General features: G+C 39.7%; 1 protein-coding gene across 1 annotated transcript; it reads left to right on the top strand.

Annotated features, from left to right (window-relative positions):
- Nucleotides 1-7,178: 7,178 nt before the first annotated feature.
- Nucleotides 7,179-13,307, top strand: LOC134651755 (regucalcin-like). Its single transcript, XM_063506858.1, has 6 exons — nt 7,179-7,394; nt 8,221-8,377; nt 9,215-9,415; nt 10,401-10,613; nt 11,803-11,975; nt 12,992-13,307. The coding sequence occupies exons 2-6, from the start codon at nt 8,221-8,223 to the stop codon at nt 13,148-13,150; spliced, it is 903 nt and encodes a 300-aa protein (XP_063362928.1). The 5' UTR covers nt 7,179-7,394; the 3' UTR covers nt 13,151-13,307.
- The last annotated feature ends 358 nt before the right edge of the window (nt 13,308-13,665 follow it).

The following is a 13,665-nucleotide window of genomic DNA, read 5'->3' on the forward strand; positions in this document are numbered from 1 at the left end:
CACATAGGGACAAACGACGATCATCAACTGATTAAGGGCCAGTTACACCAACCAGTTGATTTAAAACAGCGGTCGGCAACCTTTTAGCAGCCAAGGGCCACATAGTAGTTGTCGAAGCTGACGCGGGCCGCACTTTGTTAATATATATATACTTTATATCAGACATTATCGTTTGTCAATATTACATACAAAATAGCCAGGGAGGCTCGCGGGCCGCAAGTGAAGGGTTCACGGGCCGCTGCTCTATGGCATAACGACAGATAAGGACAAACGACGATCATCAACTGATTAAGTGCCAGTTGCACCATCCGCACTTGACAGACTGATCGACGTCACCCGACGCGGCGCGGCGGTTTACTATGAAACTTTCCATACAATAAAATTTAGCGAACTCTTTAACGGTGACAAACAGTTTGGTGCAACCGACCCTTAGTTAGCAACCGTTTATGAATAACGCCATAAGTGTTTACCCTTTCCCGCCAAAGATGTCAAATGACCCAATATCAACCTTCGTGCATTCCGATAAGGTTCACAATGACGCGCCGCACACTATAGGCGCTACTTTGTAAAATGAAATCCTAGACGCACCTTTTGAAATCCTAGGCCTCATAGGGCGCTTTTTTACGTTTTAAATTACAATACTATTTCATAAACCAGGGTTTACCCAGACTAATGATAAGGGTTTCAACACTATGATTCTGCCTCATACAAACGAAGGGCATATCTCCTGACATTACAGTATACTTTATCCTTTTGCGTGACAACCCTAAAATACCAAGTATTTTCTATGGTTAATAATTTATTCAGTTTACTTTGCTCAATTTGATTTCAAAATCAACTCGAATATTTCAACAATATTATTTCAATTTAAAAAAATGTATTGTATATTTCACGTCAGGAGGCTAAAATGTATTCCATAAGTTACATAAAGTATACTCCCAAAGACTAATGAACGATCTCCTTTGAAAAATATCCCTGTATTCGTTATTATGCTAATAAGTAACCTACCTTGAATATATCAAACTCGAATCCTTAGAATCTTTATACAGAGTAACCTTGAAAACGTGTTGAAAACTATTATTTCATGAATCTAAAGTTATATTCTGTAACTATAATACCTTAATGTACTATTGTTGACAATAATTTTTAAAAAATCGTTCTCGAAAGTGATTTCTGAAATTCCGACCACATATGTCATCCTGTATAAATAATATCATAATTAACCTTTTGGACGCCAATGACCGATATATCCGCACCGTAGGTTCAACGCCAAAGACCGATTAATCGGTCACATATCACAGAGCAACATAGACCTACGTGCATATGCATAAAGTTCAATTTCAGTTTTGACACTTCGGTGACGTGGCGTCAGCGTGACAGCTTTTGTGTTTGACACGGCGTCGAAAAGGTTAAACGTTAGTAACACTCAATTGTTCATAGTCTAGTGGTAGCTTTTATAAGTGTCGTGATATTGTGATGTATACAATCCTCGTTCGAATTATGTCAATTTTCTTAACTGCACATTTATAGGGTTAACTTATATGTCACTAAGGAATGCTGTATAGCAAAAGGGCAGGGGCCCGTTTCTCAAGAGCTTGTAACTTGTAATACAAGCGGGTGTCGCTTTTTGACAGCTTTTGTTAGAAAGCTTGTAACTTGTAATACAAGTGGAAGTCCCTTTCTAACAAAAGCTGTCAAAAAGGGACTTATCAAAAGCTTTGTAACTTGTAAGCTTGTAACTTGTATTACAAGTTACAAGCTTTTGATAAACAGGGCACAGGTATCCCTTCAAATTACATTTTTGGCAAGGCAGCTCTAACGGAGGTCAGGGAGGTTTACTTATTTGCGTATTTTTTGACAAATGTCAAGCTATAGTTTATATATTAACTCCAAAAAGAGCTAATTATGCCTAATGCTCAAATGAATCTCAACTATTTAAGCTTACTCTATTAATATAGTTGTTCAGATTGATGTCGAAATCGCTTGTAAATTTAGATTTTAAAAAGTCAAATGCATGTTATATAAAATACCTTGCGAAAATTCAGACGTCTGACCTGGGGCCCGTTTCTCGAAATCTTGTAACTTGTAATACAAGTGGAAGTCCCTTTCTAACAAAAGCTGCCATAAAGTGACATCCGCTTGTATTACAAGTTACAAGCTTTTGATAAACAGGGCACTGGTCACATGTATTAGGTACCTATAGTATAAAATTACATGTGTTCTGAACATCTCGCCGTGGCTGCCGTGACTCCATATTTTAAGTCGCGCGACTGACAAGATATGCTAGACGTTTGTGGAAATCTTACGCAAATAAGTGAACTCAGTGCAATGTTATGTTGACAACGAAATGCTCATCGAATTGGTATATGGTTATTTGTAACTTTGAGTCGTCTTAGACGGACGACCGAAACGAGGTCCTACGAAAAACGAAGTATAATTCCTCTTTATTATTTGACACGCGTGGAGATGAAAACAAGGAAATTTTTTTTGGAAATAGCGGGTTTATTTCCAAAATAAACCAAATTGCAACCTCTAGCAGAAAGTGAAAATGGATATCGTTTTTCGAGGTGCCAAAAGCAGCAAGCTTTCGAACCGTCTCTAACCGCCGAAATATTACAAAAATCATCACATTTTCTTAGTAAGAAACCTAACTTAAATTGAAATAGCGAAAATCCATAGTTAAAATAGGCACTTTTTGAAATTAATTAAATATTAAAAAGTATGTACAGTCAGCAGCAGAAGTTGCTAAGCGGGCGAGATGTCCAAAATTACCTTGACACGCTTTTATTCTCTTAACAATAAAGTCGCGTCATGAACTTTTTGAACACCTGGCCCGCTTAGTACCTTCTGTTGCTGACTGTATTATAAAACTTTTAGCCTCTCAAAATAGGTATGTAAGCGCAGGTTCGAAAGCTTGCAAAATACTACGCCGCGTGATTCTAGGACCAATGTCAATTATCATAGCAATAGAAATGTTAAATGTCACGCGTACAGAGATATGAATACCCGGCGTAGTTGTAAGAACAAATTTAGATTTTGCTCTTACCCTATCAGTCTTTTCTGTTATTTTGTTGACAACAAGTCTGTGACTTTTTTTTTCTTATAGCGCTAAAAACTATCATCGACATACAGCTTTCTGGTAAAATTGTAGCTAGGTTTCCAAAAGATGTTTATGTCGAAGATAATTTTTAGTATGCGTTTCATTCCAAGCGTTTGGTTGCGTGTGGGTTTAAAATAATAGACGCCTCACGACTCTCAACAAGTCTACAGGAGTTTAAAAAGCGAAACACATAATTTCATGACACTTTGAGTCAGATTTTTTAACGAACTGGCAATTTCTCGCAGATATACAAACGCTTGGAAAGCGGTCTTGTTGTCACATTTTGTGTTGTACTTAAAAGTTGTAACAGTTTTGTAGACTCGCGCACTTGACAATGTTTGATGAAATCGAACCAGACTGAAGGCTCGCGCCCACAGAGCCTCAACATTTGTTCCGAATTTATTATCGATTAAGTGTTCACTGGTGCTGCAAAATTGTCGAGGTTGACAGGGTTTTTGAGATATTTTTGTACGGATCGGCATTTAGGACGCGTAGTTTTAGCGTTGTACAACATTCCTTAATGTAAGGTGAGACTGTAAAGTAAGCCAATTTAATTGTAGGTACGCAGACTTAAGTTTCTAGTGTAGATTAGTATTAGCGCGGCTGGCAACGCCTCGCTTCGCTACAAAACATTTTTTTATAGACTAATATACATATCATTTACATATCAGTCTCAAAAAAAAATTACGCAGTGCGCTTCTTTTTGTGTAGTTGTTACTTTTCATTCCATAGTGAAAAATGACAGTTAAAAAAGTAAAAGAGTTATAAATATGAATTTTCAAAAACGTTAATATATCAGATTCCAAAGACAACTAGGTTTCGTTAGATACTACATACTACTAGATTGCTTTAAGCAGTGTTGCACATTTGCGGTACACTTGATGCCATAGATAAAAACGGCCTATTAAATGTAGATGTTTTTGTAAACCCTGTGGCTGTAAACAATATAAAAGAAATGATAGAATATAACTGCGAAGCTTGGTGCCTAGCCGCGCGCACCTGTACATTGCGTTCGGCATTTTATTAAGTTAGAATTAAGTCTCGTGTGAACGACGTTTCAAGGCGTCGAAACTAAATTCCATAGTATAGTTACACGTTCCGCATTTACACGAATCTCTCTAGTAAGTTAGATTAAAATCCGAAAGTGTTCTATTTTTGATCTCAAGTCATGATTTTGAACCTCGGTGCTTGGGTAGACATATTTTGTAGCGTTTAAAACTAATGTACGACGAATTTGAAGCTAGTCCCGGTGTCAAACTCACATTTAAACTAATTTTCAAAATACCAGCCTCAGGTATCATCAGATGACCAGCATCAGACAACACTAGATAGCAAACTAAAGGATGTCCCAAAAAGGACGCAAGATTTGAAATTGATGAAAAACACATTTTTTTTTTCGATGAATATATTTGTGGAATATCAAATCTTGAAATACATAAAATAGGGTTATTTGTGGAATAATACGTCAGGCAAATGTCTCCTAAGCTTTGATGGCACATACGCACTCTTTTGTCAAAATTTTCTATGACCATTTTGCATAGATGCGGCTGAATTTCTCCAATGCAGCGTCGAATTTCCCGTTTTAAAGCATGAGTGGTTGTACTGGTTGTGGGCTTATTGGCATAGAAATCTAAAACTTTAAATAACCCCATAAAAAGAAGTCTAAAGGCGTTAAATCGCAAGATCTAGGGGGCCAATTCTGATCACCGAATCGAGAGACGGAATTTTCGAACCGTACCCGCCAAACTTTCATTACTTTTGAAATATTGTTCAATAATAAAAACGCGTTGATCTTTCGTATAACCCGCCATTTTTACAAACCCTAAACATTCAGCTGTCAAATAGTTTTTTTTAGGGTTGCCAGCACTAAAATACAATAATGGCGGCTAATTGAAATCTTGCGTCCTTTTTGGGACACCCCTTTAGATTTCGAATACCAAAGATACCTACTCTAGAAACTAGAGAATGTGTTGGACACCTAAATTTTTAAGAAGTGTAAGTGTTTTGTCTAAAGTGCGGCGACAGAGCACGAAAAGTTCCGAACGTTGACCCCGACGTCCTTGACGGGCTGCGACAGCAATAAAATTGTACGCGAGCGAAAGAGACAGGCCAATGTGCGCAATTATTCGTGCTCGGAGATTGTGCTATAGAAGTCAATCTGATGATTTGGCATCTGGTATTTTGGGAAGGCGTCGAGCGCTTGCGTTGTTCACTGAATTAAAATTTAATAAAGTATTTTTGTAAAGTTTGTAATATTTGGCTGTGATTGGTAACTCCGGAAGCGTGTGGAGCGACCGGCGCTCGACAAACACAAACATGTTTGTGGATAATTTATACAATCCTCTTCGACTCGATTGACTAATCCAACTATCCGCCCACAATTTTTGATCCATATTTTATGAATCCTCCATATTTATGTCTACGACTATATATTATACCTTAAACATACTTATATATTATATTAACGTAAAGAATACGTAACTAAATCTTAATTGTTTTGTACAGAGCGTTGTTTAAAAAAATAAAAGTAAAAAAAATAAGTGTAGGTCTCTTATACATATAAGTATATTATGTATGTGTGATGTTTCATGTAAAGTCGTTTTGGTGTCACAGTATTAGTTTTAAATCACTAGGAGTTAGAATTTATGTTAGTTGTTAATTAATGTTTACTTAATCATAGACTACTTAGTGTTATTTTTTATTTAAGAGTAACTTCAGTTGCTTTTTGCAAAACGCGCAGAGGCGCCGTGTTTTATGTTTCCGCCATAGTTAGTAATGTTTGTGCCAAGATTTGTGAAATTACCGGCAGAACCGACCAATACTCAGTGTGACTGCCAAAGAACGAAATTGTTGTCATATTCGATTAGTAACCTTACAATAAATAGTGTTGTGAATACTAGATGTACTTACTTCTGTATACTGAGCTCAAAGTTCGCGTCCGCTTTTGGGATGTTTTTTGTATTTTTTTTCAAAATTACATCAAAATTAAAGTCTACTGATTTGTATAACGGATTTTTTATTTAGTTAGTAACCCACTCCTTTATCATAGACATGATCGTTAGTACCTTACGAGAGTGTTAATTTACACTTTTACACCCTGTGGTCTCGGAGAAGACCACGGGGACAACGCCGTCCTCGAAACGTCGGAGGTAAATCTTAAAACTTAGATACGCGAAGTCCCGTTGTACAATTTAATAATGTGTAAAAATAGTGAAAGTTTAAATCAGACCTACACAATTGTTTCATACTGCACCGTTTTACACGTACGAGTATATTGCCTGATTTTTGCTTAGATGTAATTGGTTTTAACATAATTAAGAAATAAATTCTTTGTGATTTTGTCATGGGCAGTATGGCGGAATTTATTTTAAAACTGACAATAAATAATGAAACGTCAAACTTAAACAGTATGTTAAAATGTTGGAGTTATATAAGGTGTTACAAAAATTCCCATTATTCTTTGTAAGGGTAAAGAAGTAATGGTATCTTCTTTCGATTAAGAGGTATAGTAGATTTTTAAGCGCAAATGGTCGCGCTCGAGCGAGTCCATAGTGGTCTCAAGCTGATTGTCACATGTCATCTACCCCAAAGTTTGGCATGCGAGCAATACTGGACTCTACAACTTAGATAATAAAGTTAAAAAATATTCTGCATTCGTCCTATTAGCCCTCCGAGCATCTATAATGTTTAATGTACGTTTCCGCTCAAACACTGGACATTTATTAAATCGTATATAATCATATAATAGGCGTCAAATGCACGCAGTGTCTTTCCGATGCCCGTTGAGAACGTATTTAGTTTTTTGCTGGTTCTTTTTTTTTATAAAACAAAACCCATAACTCTTTGTTACGTTGACATAAGGTATAATTTCTTTCGTAAAAAGATTTATCTGTTTTCCAAGTCGTCAACTTTCGGCTCGCTGCGCGAAACGAAGTTGCCGCTTTCCGGCTCAGTCGAAAAGAAAAATAGTAAACACACCTCGGGCGGTAAATAGAAAGCCTCATCACATGTAATCGTCGGCCGAGGCAAACCGAGACATTTCTTACAATACTAGGTATGTAGTAATATGTTACTTCGATACACATGTGAGGCGACACAGATTTTATTACCTATTATGATCAAAACGTAGTATAAACATTGTGTAACATCGCGCATCTAATTATAGTAGGTATATACGATTTGAAGAAACTCGTCAAGTGTAGGTATGGACCGCTATCTATTAAGTGGGTTCGTTAATGGGAGATGTAATTCAGTGGTTAATCAAACGTTGCTCGAACTCGCCGGCTAACAGAAGGTCAGTACATTTCCGACTATTTATCTCAGTTTGTGTTTATATTTTCTAATATTAATAGATATAAGACGGACATTTCTTGAATATGGCTGCTTTCTTGGTACTTTCTTATTTCATACCTAACTTTATATTTTTCACCACACCAACTCGTAAAGACTCTTGGTACTTCGAAAACGGATAAAAAAATTACATTTTATCCACAAGAATGGCAAAGTATTTATATGCAAATTTTGAGTTATTTTCTTGTGTTGGCTGGTAGTAGGTTACCTACTTTTAAGTGTTGACTTTCAATGATAAATACCTATTTATTAAAAAAATTGGGTGAAAAATTATTTTGTGTTTCGCTCGCTAGCAGTTTGTTTAATCCGCGTGCCTTGAAACCATCGCAAAGCTCAAAATTCCACTTTTCGAACCACTCTCGACACTCGTGGTTAAATTTTGGCATCTTTCAGGGAAACTACTTTGCCCCCTTGTAAAACAAATAACTATTAAAATATAATGGGCCGATTTGTACAGACTTACAGACTCTTTTGCTTTTGAGTAGGTACCTATTCACTCTTTTAGGATAAACACTTTTTTGTTACTTTAGGTTAGGTTTCTTCTTTAATTATTAAACATGACATTGCGATTGAGTTATCGACTTATCGTCAATTATCAAAGGATCTAGTCTTAACACATTCAGTGCCGAAAACCCGACTGTCGGGTATTTTATGATTTTGTTCCCAGTCTGGCCATGTGGCCATGTCTTGTTTGGCTGGATAGCAATGAATGTGTTAGTTGATACCTTAGCTATACTTATTATTAAATGCACAATTGGACTATATTGTAGATGCCGAAGGTAGAGAAAATCTCTGAGCAGGCGCTCCTGCTGGGGGAAGGTCCGCATTGGGACGACCGCACGCAGGCGTTGTACTTCGTCAGCATACTGGAGAACTCTATCCACAAATATGATGCGGCCACCGGAACACATACTAGCACAAAATTGGGTGAGTATTAGCTTCTAAGACGACGATGTTTTAATAGTTAATCATAAGATTTTTTTTAACTTGTACCTACATGAACCAATAGTTATTACTCGGGTTGGATGGTTGGGCCTAGGGAATGTAAACCGGTATTTAATTGTATAGAATAACTGGTTATTAACCGAAAGTTCATACATATAAAAACGGGTTTACATTCCCAGTTGCCCCAGTTCGGCCGCACGGAACATACGAATGAGCTTGTTACGTAGCGGTAGGCGTTTGCGATTTTCGAAACCGGCCAATAAACTCATTCGTTCGTTTGTTCGTTCAGTTGATTTAAAACAGCGGTCGGCAACCTTTTAGCAGCCAAGGGCCACATTGCCGACCGCTGCTTGAAAATAACGCCGCTGTGACAACCAACCCCGGATCTTCTCTATTCTACCTACTTATGAAAGACCATTATGATGAAATTGAGCTGATCTTGATGAAAACCGAATATGGCCATAGTGTACCTAAAAAAATAGGTGATAAAACAACGCAACCTCATTGTGTTTGGATTTGTTAAAATATTTACGTTTCACTGTTGAGTAGCAATAAAATCTTGTATCTAAGTATCTATCTAAAAAAATATTTTAATGTGAGTTCTGACTTCAAACTTGGTCCTTAGGTAACTCGTTGCCTTACAGCGCTAATATAGCCTGACCAGTAATATATGATAATTGTCAAGAGGGCGCTGTTATTCTCTCTGTATAGGGTGACAATTCAGTGTAGTATGAAAAAATTAGTTCCAGTGAAATTCCGCAACATGGCGCACCCTCAATAGATCCTGGTTCACCTATAGAATCTATTGAACTTTTCCAGATGGTCGTCCAGGCTTCATAGTGCCTCTAGACGGGCACTTGGACCAGTTTGTGGTGGGCTTAGAGCGTGAGTTCGCGGTGGTACAATGGGACGGGGCGGACGCTGCGAGGGTGGTACGGCTGTTAGGGGAGGTCGACCACCATGCGGCGGGGAACAGGATTAATGATGGAAAGGCTGACCCTAGGGGAAGACTGTACGCAGGTTTGTTATATCAGTCGAAAGACCTGGCTGAATCGACTTATTTGTTAGGTACTCGTTGCTTCATAGTGCCTCTAGACGGGCACTTGGACCAGTTCGTGGTGGGCTTGGAGCGTGAGTTCGCGGTGGTACAATGGGACGGGGTAAACGCTGCGAGGGTGGTGCGGCTGTTAGGGGAGGTCGACCACCATGCGACGGGGAACAGGATTAATGATGGAAAGGCTGACCCTAGGGGAAGACTGTACGCAGGTTTGTTATATCAGTCGAAAGACCTGGCTGAATCGACTTATTTGTTAGGTACTCGTTGCTTCATAGTGCCTCTAGACGGGCACTTGGACCAGTTTGTGGTGGGCTTGGAGCGTGAGTTCGCGGTGGTACAATGGGACGGGGCGGACGCTGCGAGGGTGGTACGGCTGTTAGGGGAGGTCGACCACCATGCGGCGGGGAACAGGATTAATGATGGAAAGGCTGACCCTAGGGGAAGACTGTACGCAGGTTTGTAATTTAACAGGGGAAAGACTATTTAACCCTAGTACGCCAGTTTCTTAGCTGAAAAAGGCAGCAAAAAAAAATAGGCACGACGGGACGGCTCATTGAGCCGTGGTACACTGACGACCTAATAGCTAGTTCTGCTCCTCACAATATCTTGCAGTTTTCATTTAAGCAACACATCCCCGCTCCCATGAAGATATCATAATTAAGTTTCGAGTAGGTGGGTCATTCTACTCTCATTCCCCTGGCTATACCATTAGCAAATTCCCAGGAGATTGCGCTTATTTATTTGGTTGTAGATGGAACTGGACGCGAGTTACAGTCACCAAAAATAAAACGATATTAAAGCGGAATTTGCGAATAGGTATACACGGCCAGGGGAATGAAATTTTTGTAGAATGATCCAGATAGTTTATTTTATAAGTAACATGCATTTGTGGATAGGAGAAAAAATGATGCAGCGGTGATGATTATCTCGGTGAATTTTACTTACCAGGCACAATGGACGCAGCAACAAACTTAGAAAAGCTAGAAGCTCACAAAGGCACCCTATACCGGCTGGATGAAAGCGGCATCTCAGCTCTATGCGATAGGATTACTATTTCTAACGGGCTTGCCTGGGATGTGGGCGCCAAAGCTATGTATTACATTGACAGCGCGGAGTGTAATATAAGAAGATATGATTATGATGCCGACACGGGGGATATCTGTAAGTATTTGTAATTTATTCTCTCAGTCACAGGTTATCGATTGGAAGATGATTTGATTATTTAAATTTAAATACAGTTGACGTTTTGACGTAAGTATATTTTCACCTTATTACAAGGGAATAAGGAGTAATCTTTAACGTCGACTGTTTTCATGCTATGAGCTACTTGGAGAGTTTATTAGAATCTACGATGCGGAGGAGCCATAAAAAAAACCGGCCAAGTGCGAGTCGGACTCGCGCACGGAGGGTTCCGCACCATCAACAAAAAATAGAGCAAAACAAGCAAAAAAAACGGTCACCCATCCAAGTACTGACCCCGCCCGACGTTGCTTAACTTCGGTCAAAAATCACGTTTGTTGTATGGGAGCCCCACTTAAATCTTTATTTTATTCTGTTTTTAGTATTTGTTGTTATAGCGGCAACAGAAATACATCATCTGTGAAAATTTCAACTGTCTAGCTATCACGGTTCGTGAGATACAGGCTGGTGACAGACGGACGGACGGACGGACGGACAGCGGAGTCTTAGTAATAGGGTCCCGTTTTTACCCTTTCGGTACGGAACCCTAAAAATGGTTCAGTGCGCTATTTAATGTTTATCTATTATCATGTCTAGTGCCCTAGGCAAAAGATACATAATGAATTGTACTAGACTGAACTAGAGACTGCCGCTGTTTACCTACAGTTCATTCGACTGCCCCAAACTGTTCAACTGATCTATCATTTTAGTATCTAGCAGTAGTAGCAGTGGCAGCAGTAGTAGCAGTGGCGGAACATCCATAGATTATTAGGAATTTATCGGCTTGCGTAATTTTCAGTCAGAAAAGTTAAAGTAGCTTCGGTTTTCCGACAAATAATTTTAGCGCGTCGCCACTGATAGATATAGGATTATAAAAACAGCTCCATTAGGCTCTATCAGACCAACAATAGGGTATTTTCCTACTATGTAGTCAAACTTTTTTAGAACTGTCAAAACGATTTGCTAAATATGGAATTTATATGAAACACAAACATCGTGACGTCACGGTCAACTCACCTACTTTTGATATTTCTATCCGATTTATTGAATAGAACTTATGTTTAAAAATAACTCATATCCGTGTTTTTCTAATAATTATCTGGTGCTTCATTTCATGCATGGTGTAAAATGATTTATTTTAAATACAGTATAATACCCTATTCTGTTTCAGCGAACCCACAACACATCTTCGACCTAAAACAGCATGACGTTGAAGGCCTCCCGGACGGGTGCACCATAGACACAGACGGCAATCTCTGGGTAGCTGTGTTTGGGGGCGGCTGTGTGATACAAGTCTCACCCGAGGGAAAGTTGCTCAGGGCAGTACCCGTGCCTGCTAAACAGGTATGTTAATGTAGCCTATGGATGTACCATAGCATACCATAGACACAGACGAAAATTTGTGGGTAGCCGTGTTCGGGGCGGCTGTGTGATACAAGTGTCACCCGAGGGAAAGTTGCTCAGGGCAGTACCCGTGCCAGCTAAACAGGTATATTCTTGTTTAGAGCCTAAAAACAAATAAAATTTACCTGTTATACAACATACATTTGAAGTCGGTTTAAAGATATGAAGATACCGCACCGCGAAGTGAAAAGCCATTCACCGCTAGTATTATCATACAGAACGGCCACGCACCGCCCCGCCCCGACTCGCATTACCTCGCCCCGTGCTCGCCCCGCGACATGAATCTGACGGACTCCTGGCGTGCTCCCAGTAAAGCGACTTACCCACACATACACAATGACGCGTGTACAGGCGTGCCGTGCACACATATAAACGTGAATGATTTTTGATGTATGGCGTGTCCGTCCTGTGCACAGAAGAAGTAGAATGGCGATGCGAGCAGGGTACGTGTCGCCGCCGGTTATGAGCAAACGCTCGCATGCTACTCGCCCGCGCTGACCGAAAAACGTAAACATGCCTTTTGCGCCACAATAACGTTCAGATTAAGAAGCCAGACATCAAATCTGTCTAAAGGAGGCGTATCCATTCACCACGCACACAAGTTTTTACTACCGTTGCGCGAGAAATGTGAAAATGTGGAGAGGAACGAGCGGCGACACCGGTTCCGATACTAACTGCGCGCGATAGCCGTTCTAACCTCTTTAATATGTTCTGTGGTCCTGTGCCTATAGTTACGAGAGAATGAGTGCGTATCGCGCGTAAACAGAAATCGGTGCGGTAGTTTTGTCAGCTGAGGACCACGTGGGTTTATTACAGGATTATAGGTCGCCCAACTTTACGAGTTTTCACCCAGGATGCTATTGATGGTCATTGAAATTTATCCGAGTGGTAGCTTATTTGGAATAATAATAACCATACCTGGGACCTGGGTTTTCTAATTCTAGTTTCTCCACCAGGTAACCTCTTGCACCTTCGGAGGCCCAGATCTGGACATCCTCTTCGTGACGACGGCCCGCATCGACACAGTAGAAGAACAGAAGTTCCCGAGTGGATGTACATTCAGAATAACCGGCCTTGGCGTCAAAGGACACCCGAATGTTAACTTTAAATTGTAGTGCATAAGGTTCAATTTTGTTATAGCACCTCGACAGAGTAGAAGAACAGAAAGTTCCCGAGTGGCTGTACATTCAGAATAACCGGCCTAGGCGTCAAGGGACACCCGAATGTTAACTTTAAATTGTAGTGCATAAGGTTCAATTTTGTTATAGCAAATCGAGAGAGTAGAAGAACAGAAAACTCCCGAGCGGCTGTACATTCAGAATAACCGGCCTAGGCGTCAAGGGACACCCGAATGTTAACTTTAAATTGTAGTGCATAAGGTTCAATTTTGTTATAGCAAATCGAGAGATAAGAACAGATGTCCCCGAGTGGCTGTGTGTGTTAGGAATAACTGGCCTAGGCGTCAAGGGACACCCGAATGTTAACTTTAATTTGTAGTGCATAAGGTTCAATTTTGTTACAACGAAGTAAGTTTCCCAGCGGGCGCAATGAATGGGGTTGGCAACTGTCAAAAGTTTGCATAGATGGCGCCATTATAGCTTGCCCCTTTCTCTAGTTTTGTTCTATGAGA

Source organism: Cydia amplana, chromosome 10 (assembly GCF_948474715.1).
Source record: "Cydia amplana chromosome 10, ilCydAmpl1.1, whole genome shotgun sequence".
NCBI lineage: Eukaryota > Metazoa > Arthropoda > Insecta > Lepidoptera > Tortricidae > Cydia > Cydia amplana.